At 71.1% G+C, this 17,249-nt stretch overlaps 1 protein-coding gene across 4 annotated transcripts in view; it reads right to left on the bottom strand.

Annotated features, from left to right (window-relative positions):
• Positions 1-17,249, bottom strand: part of KCNT1 (potassium sodium-activated channel subfamily T member 1) — a 43,540-nt gene that overhangs the window by 6,151 nt on the left and 20,140 nt on the right. For all 4 annotated transcript variants that reach the window (XM_045846458.1, XM_045846459.1, XM_045846461.1 and 1 more), the window contains 26 exons: positions 15,875-15,954; positions 15,228-15,327; positions 13,257-13,313; positions 12,527-12,575; positions 12,395-12,454; positions 12,213-12,287; positions 12,062-12,145; positions 11,455-11,549; positions 10,285-10,465; positions 9,079-9,243; positions 8,836-8,972; positions 7,873-7,936; positions 7,688-7,796; positions 7,294-7,402; positions 6,766-6,915; positions 6,091-6,326; positions 5,497-5,722; positions 4,761-4,866; positions 3,453-3,625; positions 3,085-3,156; positions 2,802-2,936; positions 2,587-2,698; positions 1,695-1,796; positions 1,231-1,314; positions 977-1,105; positions 718-738 (listed from right to left, as the gene is read on the bottom strand). In XM_045846458.1, the coding sequence (XP_045702414.1) occupies positions 718-738; positions 977-1,105; positions 1,231-1,314; positions 1,695-1,796; positions 2,587-2,698; positions 2,802-2,936; positions 3,085-3,156; positions 3,453-3,625; positions 4,761-4,866; positions 5,497-5,722; positions 6,091-6,326; positions 6,766-6,915; positions 7,294-7,402; positions 7,688-7,796; positions 7,873-7,936; positions 8,836-8,972; positions 9,079-9,243; positions 10,285-10,465; positions 11,455-11,549; positions 12,062-12,145; positions 12,213-12,287; positions 12,395-12,454; positions 12,527-12,575; positions 13,257-13,313; positions 15,228-15,327; positions 15,875-15,954 (2,911 nt within the window). The remainder of the gene's footprint in view (positions 1-717; positions 739-976; positions 1,106-1,230; positions 1,315-1,694; positions 1,797-2,586; positions 2,699-2,801; positions 2,937-3,084; positions 3,157-3,452; positions 3,626-4,760; positions 4,867-5,496; positions 5,723-6,090; positions 6,327-6,765; positions 6,916-7,293; positions 7,403-7,687; positions 7,797-7,872; positions 7,937-8,835; positions 8,973-9,078; positions 9,244-10,284; positions 10,466-11,454; positions 11,550-12,061; positions 12,146-12,212; positions 12,288-12,394; positions 12,455-12,526; positions 12,576-13,256; positions 13,314-15,227; positions 15,328-15,874; positions 15,955-17,249) is intronic.

Genomic DNA, 17,249 nt, shown 5'->3' with positions numbered 1-17,249 from the left:
ACGGAGGGCAGAGGCCGAGGGACTGGGTGGGGGTGCAGCTGGGGAGCCGTTGGTGGAGGCGGGGAGGAAGACAGTCCCTGCCTCCTGAGGGGGGCCCCCGAGCCCAGGGACACAAGTGCCCTCCTTCTCCATCCAGAGGGGGCCAGGCCGAGCCCCCTCCTTAGCCCCTGGCACCCATGCACCCTGGCACCTGTCCACCATGTGCTGGGGGCGAGGGCAGCTCCCTCACCTCCGGGCCCGGCATGTCCCGATTTTGCCATGGAGGGTCATGCCTCTCTGTGCCTCGGTTTCCCCACTTTGTGGGGCAGAAGGAGCCGGGGTGCGAAACATGGTGGGCTGGGAAGCATAGGGCCTGTGCCTGGCTCCGTGAGCATGTGGGGGCTCTGGGGGGGATGTGGGGAACCCTCCCCCCACTCGGCACCTTAAGAAGCAGGGGGCTGGGGACATGGAGGCCGGGCCAGAGTGGTGGGGGAGGGCAGGAACCCGCCCTGCCGATGGCCCGTGTGGCTGGGGAGCCTGGGGGTCCTCACCCCCCTGGGCCTCAGTGTCCCCATCGGCACAGAGGCCGATGCCACGAGCCTCTGAGCTGCTCCGCGGCCAGCACACGCCGGTGCCACCCAGGGTCTGCACCCGTCCCAGGCTCGGGGCGGGGGTCTGGGCCCAGGCAGGCCTCTGCAGACCCCTCAGTGTTAGGCGTACGGGGCGGGGGCGGCTCACCTGGACTCGGAGGTCGTGCGGCTGCAAAGGGAACCAGGGGCAACTTGGGTGCCTGGGCTGCCTCTGCCTGCCCCCCAGCGCTGCCCGAAGCCCCTGTGGGATCGGCGGGCCAGGCCGCCACTGCTGTTCTGGGAGGCCCAGGGGCCCCACCAGACGCCCCACGTGGACCGGACCCCAAACTACAGACAGGGATGGTCCCACAACCCGGAGAAGCGGGGGGCCGCCCGCCCCCTGGAGCCCCGCCCGCCCGCCCGCGAACCTCCGAGGTGGCGAAGACGTGGCTCTGGGTCCGGTAGACGCCGATGGGGATCTCGGCGCTGGAGGAGCACAGCTTCTGGAAGAGGCGGCCGTAGGTGCCGATCCACAGGTCGCCCTCGGTAATCTTCATCTGAAAGGGTCGGGCGCCCTGAGCGGGGCCGGCGGCGGCCGGCAGGGGACACCCTGGGCCGAGCCGGGGCGGCGACCGGAAGCCTCCCGCGGCAGCCCGCACCCCCGGCCCCGCCGCTCACTCACGGCACAGAGGTAGCCGGAGCCCGGCGTGGTGTCCAGCCCCAGCAGCAGCCTGGTGATGGAGATCATGTAGTCCTTCACGAAGGACTGCGGGAGGGAGGTGCGGTGAGGCCGGCTGTGCCCTCCCGGAGCCACGCCGGCCAGGCGCCCCCGGCCTCCCGAGCTGGCACACAGATGCCCCCCCCACCCCCCTCCCCATCCCCCGCCTGGCCCAGGGAACAACTCAGCCAGCAGATGGAGCTCAGGGGCCTTGCCTGGCCTCGGTCCCTAACTCCCCTCGTGGCTGAGGTCAGAAGGGATCCCAGGCATGTCTTCTGGGAGGAGGACTGGGGACATTTAGAGGTGAGTCCCCATGGAGCTCAGGGCGGGACGAGACTCAGAGCCACCCAGGGTTGGTCCACCTTCCCGGGGAACCCACACCGGCTGCACCCCGGCGGGCACTGTGGGCACCCCCGCCCCCCGCGGACCTGGTACAGCAGCGTGTCCAACATGCTGATGCTGAAGACGCGGCCGGCGGCGAAGGGCAGGCGGAACATGAAGGCCAGGTTGGAGCCGTTCTCCCGCTCCCTCTGCGGGAGAGCGGGGCTCAGCCGGGCGGCGCACACGTGTGTGGCAACCATGGGGCCTGCACGCGTGCACGTGAGCACGCGCACCGGCGGAGCTGAGCACAGGCCCGAGCGCCCAGCCACGAGTCCCCGCCGGGCGCACTGCGGCCCGGGCTGAGGGTGCGGGGCTCTGCTGAGAAGTGGGGCTCAGGGGCGCGGCCCCAGCAGCCGCACGGGGCCCCGTGCTCGGTGCGACCCTCTGCTGGGGCCGCCCTGCCGTTCTGAGTGGCCTCAGTGATTCTGTCCCGGACGGGTGTTCACGAGTGGGGTGCGTGCGGCGGGACGGTGGAGGTGCCCACGAGCAGGGCCCAGCGCGCCGCGTGCAGACGCGGCACCCCGGTGAGCTCCGAGAGCACTGAATCCGTGGAGGTGTCGCCCACGGTGTCCCACCAGGGGGCCTCCTCTGTGGCAACGCGCCGGCTCCCTGGCCTCACCCGGGGCACCTCGCGCGCAGCCCTCGCCCTAACACGCGGCCCTGCCCCTCAAAGTGGAAGTTGCTGCTGCCGCTGGCCTGAGCGGGGGCTGGGGTGGGGGGCAGCAAACGTGCCAAGGCGACACCTCCAGAGCTGGGGCCTGTGTCCCTGGTGGCTGGTCCCCAAGCCCCTGGGCCCCACCCCAGACCCATGGGAGTCCCGTCTCTGGTCTCTGAAGCCCCCGGCTGGAGGAGGGCAGGTGCCGGTTTCCGCAGCTCCTCGGCCCAGCCCCCCAGGCCCCGAACCTGACAGCTCAGACCGGGCGGTGGGGGCGCGCTCACCTTCTCCAGTTTGGAGAGAGCCAGAGAGTAGCTGTCCTTGGCACGGAACTGCATGAACCGCATGTTGGAAGGGTGGGTGAGCTCCGTGGTGATGCTGAGGCTGGGGAAGAGCCTGGGGGGGGCAGTCACGGGCGGGGTCAGGGGGTCCCAGGCCGCAGCTGTAGGCAGGGGACAGGGGTCAGGGCAGCACCCCGCGGCCTGCCCGGGGCGCCCACCGGAACATGGTCTGCACGTTGACGATGGTCTTGGCGTCGGCCATGTAGTCCTCCTCGGCGCTCATGGTGCTCTCCTTGTCCACCACCACCAGGTTGTCCGCGTAGATGATGCCGCACTGCAGCAGGCTGTCCAGGCTGGCGGGAGAGCCACGCGGCCCGGGGGCCTGGAGCCAGCCCCTCCCCCCAGCCTCCCCACGCTCAGCCTGCCTGGGGAGCAGGAGGGCTAGGGCAAGCCCCCCCCACCCCCTGTTAGAAGCGGGCGGCCGCCAGGCACCAGCCTTACTTGTCCACGGAGCCCTCCATGTAGTAGACCATGGGGAAGCAGCAGATGGCCTCCAGGAAGTGGGGGTCGGGCCTGCGGGGCAGCGGGGGCTGTGGGCGGCCGTCCTGGGGGCGCGGGGCTGGGCAGGGCAGGGGCCCCGGGGACAGGGGCACGTCAGACCCGGGGGCGCCTTTAGAGGCCAGGGGTCTGTTCTTCGTTTCCCTCGGGGGAAACTGAGGCCCAGGAGGGAAATGGGGGTCTGGGCTGCCGTGCCTCGTGGGGTGCCCCGGGGCTCCCAGTCTCGGGGGCACAGGGACACGAGAGGCCAGGAGGGAGGGAGACGGGCAGAGGGGGCGGGGCGCCCCCCAGCGGCTGGGCCAGCGCCTCACTTGTTGTCCAGCAGCAGGACGATGGGGTTGAGCTCCCTGCGGGACCGGTAGTAGGCCCGCAGCGGCACGATGAAGTTGTACAGCCCGTTTCCCGCCGTCTCGGCGGAGACGATGATGAGCTTGTTCTTGAAGCCGTAGGCCTTGGCGTCCTCAAAGCTGTTGTGCTTGCAGCCCTGCGGGGGAGGCGCCGGTGCTCACGGCGGGGCTGCGGCCGGGCCCTGGGCCCCGGGCCCCCAGACTCCAGTGGACGGAGCCCGGGACTCTGGCATCAGCCCCTCGCCCCGCGGGAGCCGCCCACGCCATCGGACTCCCGTCCTCCCCTGCGCGTGCCGCTCCGAGTCAGCCAGCCCCCCACGGCCCACGGCCCACGGCCCACAGCCACGTCAGGGAGCAGGCAGGGAGGTGTCCGTGTGCGCGCCGAGGTCTCAGCAGATTCGGAAATGAACACACGCATGGGGTGCGTGTTCGTGTGTGTCCACGTTTTCTAGCTCAGTCCAGCGAGAGGTCCAGACACAGCGACCCTCCCCGCCACACCCAGTGTCATTTCCACTCGAGGGAGAGGGGGCTCCTTGGAGGAGAGGTTGGTTCCAGGGCTGACGGCCAACAGTGGCCAGGAGTCCATGTGACCCCCGCCAGGCAGGGGCTCCCCACAGCAGGCCGTCCCAGATGAGCACAGGTGAGCACAGACACAGCCCCCCCCCCGCTGGGGGGCAGTCTGGAGGAGCAGCGAGTCACCTAGCCCCACGCCTGTCCCCACAGGGACCCGCGCCCTGCAAAGGCAGAGCTGGGGCTTTCTGCGGCGGAGGGGCCTGGCGGAGCCCCGGGGCCACGTGGCCGAGCCGGCCTCACCGAGGAGGCCTCCAGAAGGACACGCGTCACCTCGGGTGTCCCTGCCCCGAGTGCACATGCTGTCTTCTCCCGTGAACACGTCTGCAAACCCGCCTGTGCTTTGAAAAACACCAAGAGTCCCGAGGGAGGGCGAGGAGGCTCTGGATTCAGGGGGACAGCCGCACACAGGGTGCGGTGGGGACAGCGTCACCGTGCAGGACAGTGAGGGCCACTAGGACAACAGCCCACCTGGAGAACGGCCCGCAGGTCAGACACCTGTGTCCCCACTTTGGTGAGCGGCCTGGGACGAGAGGGACATCTGGGGAAAAGAGGCCTCTCACGTGGACACAGGCCAGGGGGACGGGAGAGCAGCTGGCTGGACAGCCGGGCTGTGAGTCAGAGTGTGGGTCAAGGGTGGCTGTCCTCACTGCTCCCTGGCAGAGTGAGGCCACCGGAGCCGGCCAGTGGCCGGTGACTCACCTTGTCCAGCCGCAGGCAGCAGAAGGGGGCCTTCACGGGCAGCAGGTGGCACAGCGTGGGGGAGCTACCGATGTAGGGTGAGTTGGGGGGATAGCCCTTCACGTACCTGGGGCAGGACAAGGAGCCTCAGAGCGGCTGGCGCCCCCCAGGACCCCAGCGGGAGTGACCACACGGGGGCGCCAGGCCCCAGGTCGCCCCCTCCCCGATGCCCCCAGCTCTGTCCCCACCCCCAGGCGGATCTGTGCCCACATACTCCACCCCAGTGGCAAAGGCCAGGAGCAGAGACGGGCTGTGGCGAGGGATGGACACTCGGGCCGGCAGTGGGCCATGGCCCTGTCTGTGCTGCCCGAGGCCAAGTGGCCAAGAGTTGCTGAGGACAGACGGACAGCAGGAAGGACAGTGAGAAGACATGGCCCCCAACCCCGGGCAGGATGACAGCTCAGGATGGGCCAGTGGCCCCCGGGCCTGGAAGGCACGTCACTGAGGGCTCCCTCCCTGTGACCTCCACAGGCCAGGCTGAAGGCAGCCACCCCGGTGGCCGTGGGGTCTGGGTACAGGGGTCCCCAGAAGCTTCCATCTGCCAAAAAGGGTCCCCCTTGACACTGTTTGGAAGCCCTGAGTCAGAGCACGGGCCGCCACCCATGGGAGCCCGGGGACTCGGCCCGCTGGCCCTGCCTCTCCCAGGGCACCCTGCACTCCCCCCAGGTCCGCCCCGTCCCCCATGGGCCGCACTCACTCCACCGCGGACAGCCCCTCGTCCTCCGAGGGCGTCATCTCGTCCTCCGACTGGTCGCTCAGCAGGTCGCAGGGCAGCAGGGCCGAGCTGTCCGCCAGCTCCAGCACCGGCGCGATGCTGGGCCGCCGGCTGCCCGAGCCGTTCTCCGTGGGCAGCGCCAGCTTGCCGCACTCGCCGCCCTGGGCCGGCGGGCACTCTGTGTTCTGGAGGTCTATGGCCACCGTGCCTGGAACAGAGCGGGGACCCGGCTGGCACCCCCTCCCTGGGGCTCTCCCTGGGGGAGCGCCTTCCACAGGAGGTGGACACAGCACATGCCCCCGAGACCGGGGTCCTGTCCGGCTGCACCACCCCAGGGGAGTCTGGCACCTGAGCCTCAGTTTCCCCAGGTGGCCCTGACGCAGGGTGGCCTCATCCCGGCAGGCATTTGGACACGGATGCAGACCAAGCACCTGCAGGAGGCAGGGTGGCCCCCCTGGACAGACCAGCAGGCTGAGGCTGGGCCCCGGGCAGGGTCGTCTGGCCCTCCCACCCGGCCCAGAGCAGGGTCGGCCCCGGGGAGCACCGGCGGATGCCCGGCCGGGGCCAGGGCCTCACCCACGGAGGCAATGATGCTGTGCACCGGCAAGTGGGAGGAGCCCCGGCCCCGGCCCGGCCCCGCGAGGCCCCGCCGCCGCGTCTCCTCCTGCTTGAAGGTGAAGGCCGAGTTCTCCTCCTTGGTGATGTTGATGTAGAAGCAGGTGTCGGAGGCCGCCAGCGTGTGCCGCGGCCCGGGGTTCAGCAGGATGCTCTTGTTGTCCTCCCGCTTCAGCCCGATGAGGCACACGCCGTACCTGGGGGGGAGGGGCGTGGCTCGGCGGGGCCCCACTCACACCGCGGAGAGGGCGTGGCTCAGCGGGCCCCACCCACAGAGTTGGGGGCGTGGCTCGACGGGGCCCCACCCACACTGCGGTGAAGGCGTGACTCAGATGGCCCGCCCACCGCATGGGGGGCGTGGCTCAGTGGGGCCCCGCCCAGGAACGCAAGCTCTGCGGGACCAGGTCTTAGGAGCCAGGATTTGAGGGCCGTTCGGGGGGAGACCCTTGGCAGAGCCCTCCCTTAGGGTGTGGGACGCCCCCCTGCACACTTGACCCGATGACCCGAGGTCAGAAAGGGGAAGCCACGTGGCAGGGCAAACTGGGGCTGATGCGGACTCTGACGTCCAACCCCGAGGCCCCGCCCCGCCCTGGACCGAGTGCGGGTGGCCGAGCCCACGCCCCCGAGGGCACCTACTTCTTGTGCGCGTGGAAGGCGGCGTAGGTGAAGCTCTTGCCCTGGTACTCGCGGAAGAACTTGCTGTCGCCCATGCGCACGTGGTACACCTCGTTGCCCGAGCAGCGCCCGTACATGCGTTGCCACTGCTCCGGGGACTCCTGGCCTTCCCTGGGCGGGCAGGGACGTCACCACTGTGGCTGCCCCTCCGCCCAGGTCAGCTGCTGACGGGGCGGGGGGAGGCCAGCAAGGCCAGCTCGAACCTGACCCCTCCCTGTCTGTCTGAGCCTCTGGGGTGGTCTGAGAGGTCACTTGGACAGTTTTCAAAAGCCATAAACACCAGGGTCTGATTTTTAGGGGCCACCACTTGGCCGCTCAGAGTCCCCAAAACCCACTTTCTGGCTGGGACGAACGTCTCATCTGGGTCCGCACACGTGGTCCCCCCACCCCAGCCTCCGGCTCCCCGGACCGGACCCTTGCCTGCTGCACGCGCCCCCGCCCCCCGAATCCCGGTCCCCCCGGAGAGGCGCAGGGCGGGCGGACACTCACTGGCCGCGGGACGTGTGCACCAGCAGCGTGATGAGGGTGGACGTGGCGGGGCAGATGCAGTTCAGGGCCAGCATGGCGTACTTGCACTCCTCCTCACACACCACGTGGTCTGCGGGCGGGACGGCAGCGCTGCCCCCAGGGCACGCCCCTCCCCGCCCCCTCTGCCCACCTCGCCCACCCGTCCCCCAGGTGCCCAGCTCCGCGGGTGCACCTGCCCTCGCTGACTGCCGGCCCCCAGGGGCAGGGCCAGTGTCTCCGACAGCTGGACCTGCCTGGGGCCCCCTCTGCCCGCCGCTCTGGCCGTGTCTGTTCGCGCTCCTGGCCCGTGCTGTGGCCCGCCAGCGCGGCAGGGGCGCCCCCACCTGTGCGTGCACGTGGCCCCAATCCTACGTACCTGCGAACTTGACGTGAAACTTGTTCTCAGGCTTGAGGATCTGCACGTAGAGGGGGCAGTTGGGGGCAAAGTCCTTCACGGCCCAGGCTCGCAGGATGGTCTGGTGGTCCTGCGGGCGGGGAGGGCGTGGTCAGTCAGCGCTGGGGCCCAGCAGCGGGGGCTCTGGGCAGGGCCGGCGCACTCACCGCTGCCGTGCGGTCCACTTCGTTGCGGCTGCTGAGGATGAAGCAGGCCTCCCCGTTGTCCATCCTGCAAAGCACGGAGCTGAGCGCCACCGGGGCCCGGCCCCACGCCCGCCCTGGCTGTCCGGGGCTCCGGGCAGAGTCCGCTGTGCGGGGGCTCGTCCCCTGTGTCCCCACCAACCCGGCGGGGCCGCGGCACGGCAGGAAGGGGGACACCTGCTGGCAGAGATGCTGGTCCCCGACCGCCAGCCTGTCCCTCCCGGGATGGGCTGCCCAAGGACGGGGACCTGTGACCAGTTCCACTGCCCTCCCTCCCGCCCGAGGACCCCTGGCTGCAGAAGGGGCGTGGCAGCCCAGTCCCCGAGTGCCCAGGACATGGGGGTCAGAGACCTGGCCCTCTGAGCTGCGTCGCCCTGGAGCCCACCGGTCCCCAGCTGGTCCCTGCCCTGGCAGCCCCTGCCCCTCTCCCCACCCCTTGGGGCTAGAGCCAGGCCCTGGGTCACAGCAAGGCTGTGTCCCCGGCCACCGCCACCGCCTGCAGGCAGGGGGCTTGACTCCTGTCCCAGTTTTACAGGCGAGATGACGGGGTCCAGGGGTCAGGGGGTGGGAGGGTGAGGGCGCCCGGGCCCACCGAGCCCCGGCACAGCCCAGGCTGCACCGCGGAGACACGTCCCTCTCCGGGAGCGAAGCTGCGACGGGGGCTCCCGGATGTCCCAGAACGTGCGCAGGCACATTCTGGAAAGTTCCACTTGAGAATTCAGTCTTCTCACCTCAAGTCACCCTGCCAGCCTGTCTTGAAAAGAAACCCACCCACGTGCCTGTCTCCCCCGCAGGCCCAGCGGTGCTGGCCCCCCCTTTCCACTCTGAGCCGCTCCCGGAACCCGAGGGAGACCGGCCCCGACGTGGGGGGCCCGGGGCGGGGCAGGTGGGCGGCCGAGCGGCGGTGGCGGGGCTGGGGGGGCTCACTTGGCTCGCATGAGGTCCTGGTCCTTGAGCGCGGAGCCCTGCAGGTAGATGACCCGCTGGGACCACAGGGGTATCTGCAGGACCCTGCGGACCTGGATGTCCATCTCGGTAGGGCACAGGATGACCACGTAATAGTCCTGCGGGGGCGGGGGCGGGGGCGGGGCCGTGAGCCCACCCCTGCCCGCACTGGGGACCCCCTGGCGTGGGGCCCGCCCGGCAGGGAGGGCTGTGAGCGGGCCCCACCTGCAGCCGGGGGTGAGCGTAGAACTCGTTCAGGAAGTCCATGAGCAGGTCGATCTTGAGGGAGCTGACGCACAGGATCACGTGCTTCTCCGTCTGGGCCCGGTGGCGGCTGTAGTTGCCCCCCGACTTCTGCCGCTCCATCCACAGGTACACCAGCTCCTCGAACTGCGGGCGGGAGCGGGTGAGGGCCAGGCGGCCTGGGCTTGGGGCCTCGCGGGCCCCAGTGAGGCACCTGGGGCCCACCGTGGGGCAGTGGGGACGTCAGAGAGGGGCCCTGTCTCTGTGGGAGCAGCCGACGGGAGACCCCCAGATGGCGCAGGGTGGGGTGGGCGGCCAGGGGCTCAAGAGGACACGGGGGGCGGGGAGGGTGGCCGGTGGAGGCCTGAGCAGGACCGAGGGGGCGGGGCCACACAGAGGCAGGCGGCGGCTGCAGTTGGCATGGGGGGGTGGCGATGTGTCGGGAAATTCTCAGCCGGAGTTGAGAATCTAGGCTCAGGGGTGGAAGGGACACTTCCAGGACTTGGTTACAAGCAAGTGGGCTACTTGGGGCTGCAGGTCTGGGGACGCCGCCCACCTGGCCCACACCCCCTGGTGTGAGCTTTGCGGGGGGGGTTGGGAGTCGTTTTAGGCTGGAAGAGGGCAGGCGTGGAGAAGTGCGTGCATGCGTGCGTGTGCGTGTGTGCGGCAGAGCTGGGTGCTGGCCCCCAGCCCCCCCGGGCCTGTGTCTACGGTCTCCCTGACCCCACGTCTGCAGTGGGAGGGGCCCTGTGAGGGGGTGGCCCCGGCCAGAGGGCAGTGGGGAGGACAGGAGGACAGAGCACGGGGCTTCCGGGGGAGGGAGGGGTGGCGAGGTGGCCTCAAGGGCGCTCCGCGGCTCCGGTGTTGCCTCTGGCGCACGCAGACCTTCCTGCCGTGAAAGCGGCCGCTCCGGACGGGGGGGGCGGAGTGGGAGGACAGGGGCAGCTGGGGCTAGGGGCTCCCCTAGGACAAGCTCAGGGTCAGCAGAGGACCCCCGTCTTCCACATCTTGGGAGTTGACCAGCTGGCCGCTCTCCAGGCCTCCTGTTTGAATACCTAAGCACAGGAGGGGGCTGGGCCAGGTCCCTGCCCCCGCCCCCCACGGCTCAGCCAGCGGATTGGCCTTAGGGACGGGTGGCAGGGAAGCAGCGCCGGCAGCTGTGCCACGGGGAGGGGGGGTGGGCCTCACCTGCAGCGGGAGCACCACGAGGGCCACGCAGATCATGATCACCACCAGCAGCTGGGACGGCCAGATCTTGGGCGTCACGTCGCCATAGCCCACCGTGGAGAAGGTGACGATGCAGAAGTAGAAGGACGTGAGCAGGGACAGGTTCTCGCCCGCGCGCTCCAGGTGCTGGATGCCGCAGGTCCTGCGAGTGCGGGCGGTCAGGGGCTGCGTGCGGCCCGGCCTCGGCCACCTCAGGGCCCCCCCCCCGGGCCGGAGCTCTGCCCGCCCACGGGACCACACGTCACCCAGAGACTCGGCGTATGTCACCGGGCCACCCAGGACACGGGGCTGAGCCCCCTGAGCCAGCTGGGCTGGCGGCTCCCGCCGGAGCCGAGGCCCCGAGGCCCCGTGTGACTCCCCAGGGGTGTGGACACCGGGCTGCCTGCGCTCGGTGCGCGCCTGGGGGTCAGGGGAGGAGCCCGGCCCCCAGGCCAGCAGCCCCGCAGGCCACCCCAGCACTCAAGGCCTCGCCCTCACTCAGGAGGTCCGCCCCCACGTGGCTCAAGCTGGACAGTACTTCCCACGCTCAACCCGAGTCCCCACCACACACCGGGAGGTGCGGACGGCAGGGCCCGGGGGCCACGGCACAGGCCACGGGGCAGCACACGGCAGTGCTCGGGGACCCCTGCCCCGGGGGCCGTGCGATGACCTGGCCGCTGGTGGGGGGGCCCAAATCCACCCTGTGGATGCCCCGTCTGGCTCTGCTGAGGTCTGCATGTGTCGGGGGTGTGGGGAGCGAGGAAGGGGAGGCAGGAAGTGTGTGGCCTTCCAGGACCGTGGGGCCGGCCCCTTGACCTTGCTGGGGGATGGGAGCGGTGACCAACCAGCATCGGGCGGGACCGGAGCCCTGGCAGGAGCAGGAGCAGACGTTGGGGGGCAGCTCCCCCCACCCCCGGACTCCGGCTGCTCCCAGACCCGCTCGCAGCTGAGCCTCAAGCCCAAGGGCCGCCGGCCGGCTCAGGGCCAGGCCAGGCCAGGACGCCGCTCCCCAGGCGCTGTCCAGGAGGCCAGGGCGGTGTCTCCCTGGCTCCAGAGGAGCAGGGGGCTCCGAGCTGCCTTTGTGACCCCTTGGTTGGTCCTGGGGCCCGGCTGCGCCCGAGGAGGGGGTGCCTCCCGGGGCGGCGGCCTCACCCCGTGAAGAGCAGGCAGAGCAGGGTGCAGAAGAGGATCAGGACCTGGTTGAACATGGCCGACTGCGTCCGCAGGATGGCGCGGTGGAAGTCGTTCTGCGGGGCCGGGCAGGGCGGCAGCAAGGCTGGGACCCATCCCGCGGCACAGAGCCCAGGGCGGGGAGTGAGGACTGGGGCCCAGGGGTGGAAAGGCCCCCCACAGGCCCGAGGCCAGCGCGGAGCGCCGCACCGCCCTGCACAGGGAGCGTGGGGGGGAGCCGGGGCCCTTGGGGCGGGGCGGGGCGGGGCGGGGGCACACAGGCCGCACTGCCCGCTGACATCCCTGCGACAGGCACCTGCTCGGACGCTCCGCAGAGGGTCTGCCGGGGCCCCAGTCTGTGGGGGCCCAGGACACATGGCCCTGGTTCGTGCCCCCCCCCACCCGGCACCTCCCCCCATCTTTTTGGGGTCGGGAAGGGCGGGTCTCTTGAGGGCGGCAGAGGCGCTGTGTCTGGGGTCGGCAGGGGCGGGGCGGCAGGGGCGGGGCGGCAGGGGCTGGACGGGGCGGCAGGGGCGGGGCAGGGGCGGGGTCGGAGGGGCGGGGCAGCAGGGGCGGGGGCGGGGCTCACGATCATGTTCTCCAGCGCGTGCTTGGCCAGCCAGCAGTTGAGGAACACGGGGATGAACAGGTTGCGCAGCGGCGCCCAGAAGATCTGCGGGGCAGACGGGTCAGGGGCGGGGGCCCGGGGTGGCCCGCTCCCCGGCCGGCGGCTCACCCACCGTGATGATGAAGGGCAGTGTGGTGATCATCTCCAGGACGAAGGACACTTGGAAGATCTGCTCCCAGATGTTGCCCTAGGAGCCCAGCGGCCGGGGTGGGGAGGGAGACCGGCTGGAGGTCAGGGGCGGGACCGGAGGTCAGGGGCAGGTGGGGTCCAAGGGCCGGACGGGTGGGCACTCACTTTGTAGCTGAGGTAAATGAGCAGCATGGTCTCCAGGAAGCTGATTATGGCCACGATGACCTGTGGGGCGGGCAGGGGCCTTAGAGGGCCCAGGGGGAGAGGGCAAGGGGCAGGCAGCACCCCCCCACTCACCTGGATCACCCAGAGGGCCAGCTTCCTCTCCACCCACAGGATCGGCGCCCTGGGGAGAGAGGGGGTGAGCCCGGGCTCCGGACAGGGGCCTCCGGGGAGGCGCCCGAGCTGCCCGGGGGAGGGGGGCAGGGCTGGGGGTTCTGAGCCCCCGGGCGGCCCCTGTGGCCTCTCTCTCTGGCGCTGGGGACGGAGCTCCCACACGTGTCGCTGAGGGGTGGGGCTGACCTCAGTTCCCCCGCGGGGCTGTCATGAGGTCAAGTCATGTGGGAGGGGCAGGAGGCCGAGGGGGTGCCGGAATGACCGGGAGACAAGCACTACCGGGGCGTGGCCGAGCCCCGGAGACGCGTCCCGTCCTCTGGATCGGGGTCCCCAGTCGCTCGGGGCCACACTTCCAGCAGACTCAGTGGGGCACCGCTGTCCTGGTTCTCCAGCAGGGTGCCCAAATCTCCGGCCCCACCTGCCCCCTCCCCGCCCCCTGCCAGCCTCTCAGAGGGGGGCCGGGCCGGCTCACGGTGACCGTCCAGCTCCTCAGGTGCCCGTGGACTCGGGGTGCCCTGCAGGGACACCCCGTGCCGCCCGCCGCCGCTGGCCCAGTCAGCTCTCAGCGTGTCCTCAGGGAACCCAGGGGCTCACGGGCTGAGGCGGGGCGCCCGGCCTGGACCTCTGTCTCTCCCACTCCCACACCCAGCCCCAGGCCCCCCGGAGAGCCGGCCGGGGACCCTGGACTCACCAGTTGATCTCGGAGGACGACTCATTGAAGGTGTACGTCTGCTTCGGGCAGCCCCAGCTGAGGAGACAGAGCCGGCCTGGCCCCCGCCCCTCCGGCACCGCCCCGGAGGGACCCTGCCCAGGGCTGCCCAGGGCTGCTCAGGGAGGGTCGGGGCGCCCCCTCTCCACCCAGGGCCACTGCTGTGAATCTTGGAAGGGAGTCCCAGGCAGCTGGGAGGGTCTGCCACGGGGTGGGCAGGTGGAACGAGGAGGACGTGCCCCCTGCAGAGTGAGAGGTGCCCCGGAGAGAATTGGGGTTCCACCTGCTCCCTCGGCAGCCTGCTGGGCAGACGGACAGACCGCTGGGGGCGGAGGTGCTGGAGCCAGGAGGGCCGCCCTCAGTCCCTCCCGAAGATGAGCCTCCCCACCCAGGTGCCCGCTCGGGGGCAGGGGCAGGGGCGCGGCGGACATGCTGGCCCTGCCCCAGCTCTGACCAACACTGGGCACTGACCCAGGGGACTGCACTCTCCCAGAGCCCACGGTGACAGGCAGCTCTCCTTTTCTGCCAATGAGCTGCTTCCTCTGAGCCTTGCTGTGGCCATTGTGGATGGCCACCCACCCACCACCCACTCACCATCCATCCACCCACCATCCATCCTTTATCCATCCACCCACCACCCACCCAACTGCATGCACCAGCCCCTCACCAGCCCCCCACCCCCCCACCACTGCCAGGTGCCGTGTGATGGTGACACGCCCCTGTAGGGATGCGGGGCCAGGCACCCAGGAGCCTCTGGGAGTCGGGGAAGTGGGATGAACCCAGGAGAGCGGGGTGAGTCAGCCCAAGCCCCCAGTTTTCCTCCCAAACCACCTTGGCAGGACCTGCCCTCCCACCAGGATGAAGACCCTGGTTCTCGGGGGGAGTGAAAGGCCTCCTTCCTGGCTCCGCCCCAGGGCCCAGCGGCCAGGCCCCACCCCCCAGGGAAGGGCGCACCCGGAGGAGCCGGCCGGAGAGGCGGCCCCCAGGTGGCAGCGATGACCAGGCCACACGCCCCGACCGCAGGGCCTCAGCGAGGGCGTCAGACAGGAGAGTGAAGGCTCTCGGCGTGACCTCCGGACGAGCAGGGACCTGCGTCGCCCAGAGACACACGGGAGGGCCAGGCGGGAACTGACGCCCGGAGGGGAGGAGTCCCGGCCCCGGGGAGCAGGACCGTGGGGGAGGGGAGCTCAGCGGGAGAGCGGGGGATGGAGCGAGGAAACGCTGGGCGAGGGCGCGAGATGGAAAGGCGCGGGGTGGGGGGGGGGACAGGAAGCGCACAGGGTCCTCCCGGAACCCCGCGCCCGAGCTCCAGGGTGTCCGGAGTGCCCGGGGACGGAGCCGCGGCCTTCACAGAGGTCACCAGAGACGGGCCGGCCGTGCGCGGGCCCAGCTCAGGGCCCAGAACTGCAGGGGCCATGAGCAGGGCGCACAGGGAGGCCCGCCCGCAACCGGGGCAGATACGCGCTCCCCGCCAGGACCCGCGTGGAAACACGCGTTTCTCAACAGCAGCCGTGGCGGCCGGAGGCCCAGGCGGCCTGAGGGAAGGGGGCCCGAGCAGCACCTTCTACTGCGGGTGGGCGCAGGCGGCTGCTCTGCCCACCTGCCCCTGGGAGTCAGGCAGCGGGTGCCCCGGGCAACGAAGGGGAGACCGGGGGAGGAGCCGAGGGCCCAGGGTGCCCAGTAGGAGGGCAGGGCCCAGCCTCCAGCCTTGATGTCAGCACCGGGCACAGGGAGCGGCCACCGTCCATGGACAGGGGCGCCCTTTGTCCCATGCAGAGCCGCGGGCCAGCGGGCACCTGAGGGCCGAGGCCAGGACGTCGTGGCTCCCTGGGGGGTGAGCACTGGGACAGGAGTCCCAGGAGGGGAAGGACCCCCCAAGGCCCTGGGCAGAGGGCGCCCCAGGGCGTGAGTGGGGGCTGTTGTGACGGTGGCAGGGCCCCACGGGTCACCCACCATCCGATGCCCAGCGCCGGGTCGTCCAGCAGGACGCGCACGATGTACAGCAGGCAGGTGAGCAGCTTCAGGGAGAAGTTGAACAGCCGGATCCTCAGGCCTGGGGGGGGGCCGAGGGGGGTGCGTCAGGGCTGCTGGGCCGCCTGGGGTCTCCAGCCGACAGCTCCCGGCGCCCTGGACACGCTGGGCTGGGCAGTCCCTGCAGGGCGTTCCCTCCTTGGGCAGGTGGTGTGGGGGTGGGGGGGGTACACTCAGGGGCTGGCATTCGGGGGCATGACCTCCACGCCCCACCCCGCCCTCAAGGAAGGGTCTGACTACCCAGGATCCCGCTGGGGAGGCGGTGGACAGAGCCTGCAGGGGAGGGGCAGGGCCGCGCCGAGGGGCCAGGGAGTCCCCGGGGTGATGGCAGGAGGCAGGCAGGGCCACAGAAGGAGGCCAAGCTGGTGGCCCAATGGCCACGGCCCACCAGTCTCCAGCGGGCCCCATGGGGTCCGGCCCCACCTCCTGTGGTTGGAAGGCGGGCGCATCCCAGGGGAGGGGCCACTGGCCAAGGCCCCGCACCTGCCATCGGAGCCCAGGCCTCCCCGCAGCCCAAGTACAGCTGGACCTGCCCCCAAGGCAGACCCCTCCCCGCAGGCCCCGCTCACTGGATCTTTGGTTTTTGATGAAGAACAGCTTGAGCCGCTCCTTGAAGGTGTTCTCGTTGACGTAGAACTCCACCTGGACCCTGGGGAGCAGGAGGTGGGGTGTGGGCGCACAGTCCTGCAGGTCGGCCGCGGGGGGCGGGGGGACGGGGCAGCCCGCATCGTGGGGCCGGACTGGCTTCTCCCGGCCGAGGGAGCCCAGGAGACAAAGACGGACAGACCGCAGCCGGGGCAGGGCCTCCACCTCGGACGTGAGGCCGTCCGGGTCCAAGGCACCCGTGTGCCCCCAGCAGACCCGCCTGCAGGACCTTCCGAAAGCGCCGGGCACACCTGGGTGCCCCCCCGGGCTCCCTGAGGCCGGGACTCCTGGGTGCCCTGCCTCGGTGGCCACAGCCGCTCCTCCAGGATTGAACGTGCCCCGTGTGGCCCTGGCCGGGGGCTCCCAATCCGCTGTGTCATCTCTACAGGGCGTCCCAGAAGCTGGTGGTCTGTCACTTTGTCTGGTGGCCCCTGGCAGCCGTGTCCCTGGTCTCACTGTCCCTGCAGGAGTGCTGGGGACAGGGCCCCTTCCCTCAGGCCAACCCCAAGACACCCTGAACCCCACCAGCCTCCCAGCGACCTGGGGCCAGACCCCAGAGGCCCCAGCAGGAGCCTGTCACATGTGTGTGTGGGGGGTGCAGCTCGGCATGGGGGGCCGTCTGGTCCCCCGGGGGATCTGGGGGTGATGAGCCGCTGCCCTGAGGAGGCCAGGGCCAGGGCCCCGAGCGGGTGTGGTGGTCTCACACTGTCTCCCTCCAGGGTCGGGGGAGCACACACAACCCCCCCAGGGGCCAGTGACTTGGGGTGCTGGGTGGGTGCCTTGCTCTGGGGTGGCCCTGGCCGCCCACCCCCACGGGTGACTTCGTGCACCGTCTGTCACAGGCTGCGCCTGCCCCCATGGGGAGGACGGTCTCAGGAATCCAAAAGGCCAGCCCGTGGGTGTCACCACGGGCCAGACGCCCCATGAGGCAGAGGCACCGGCAACCTTGGGGTTCGGGCTGAGGGGGGTCTGAAAGGCCCTGCCCTGAGCCACAGCCGACCCAGCGCCGGGCCACTCGGGGGTGCCGTGGGGGTGCGGCCAGCCGGCCAGCCCGTCCGTCACACTCAGGCCGCGGGTGCAGAGGGACTCAGCGCTCCGAGGGCGCAGCCACACTGCCCGGAGGGGCCTGGAGGCCGAGCCGGGGCCGCCGCCGCGTGTCCTCTGCCGGTCCGGGGCTCAGGAAGGGCCCAGGAGGACGTGGGGGTGGGGTGGGGCCCCTCCCCACGCTCCGGCCCTGGTGCGGTCTGGTCGCCCGGCCACACTCGGGGCTCCTGGGGCCGGGGCAGCAGGACGGGCCTC

Source organism: Phyllostomus hastatus, unplaced genomic scaffold (genome assembly GCF_019186645.2).
Source record: "Phyllostomus hastatus isolate PE091 unplaced genomic scaffold, TTU_PhHast_1.1 phas_contig_495, whole genome shotgun sequence".
Lineage (NCBI taxonomy): Eukaryota > Metazoa > Chordata > Mammalia > Chiroptera > Phyllostomidae > Phyllostomus > Phyllostomus hastatus.
This window is presented reverse-complemented; position numbering and strand designations above follow the sequence as displayed.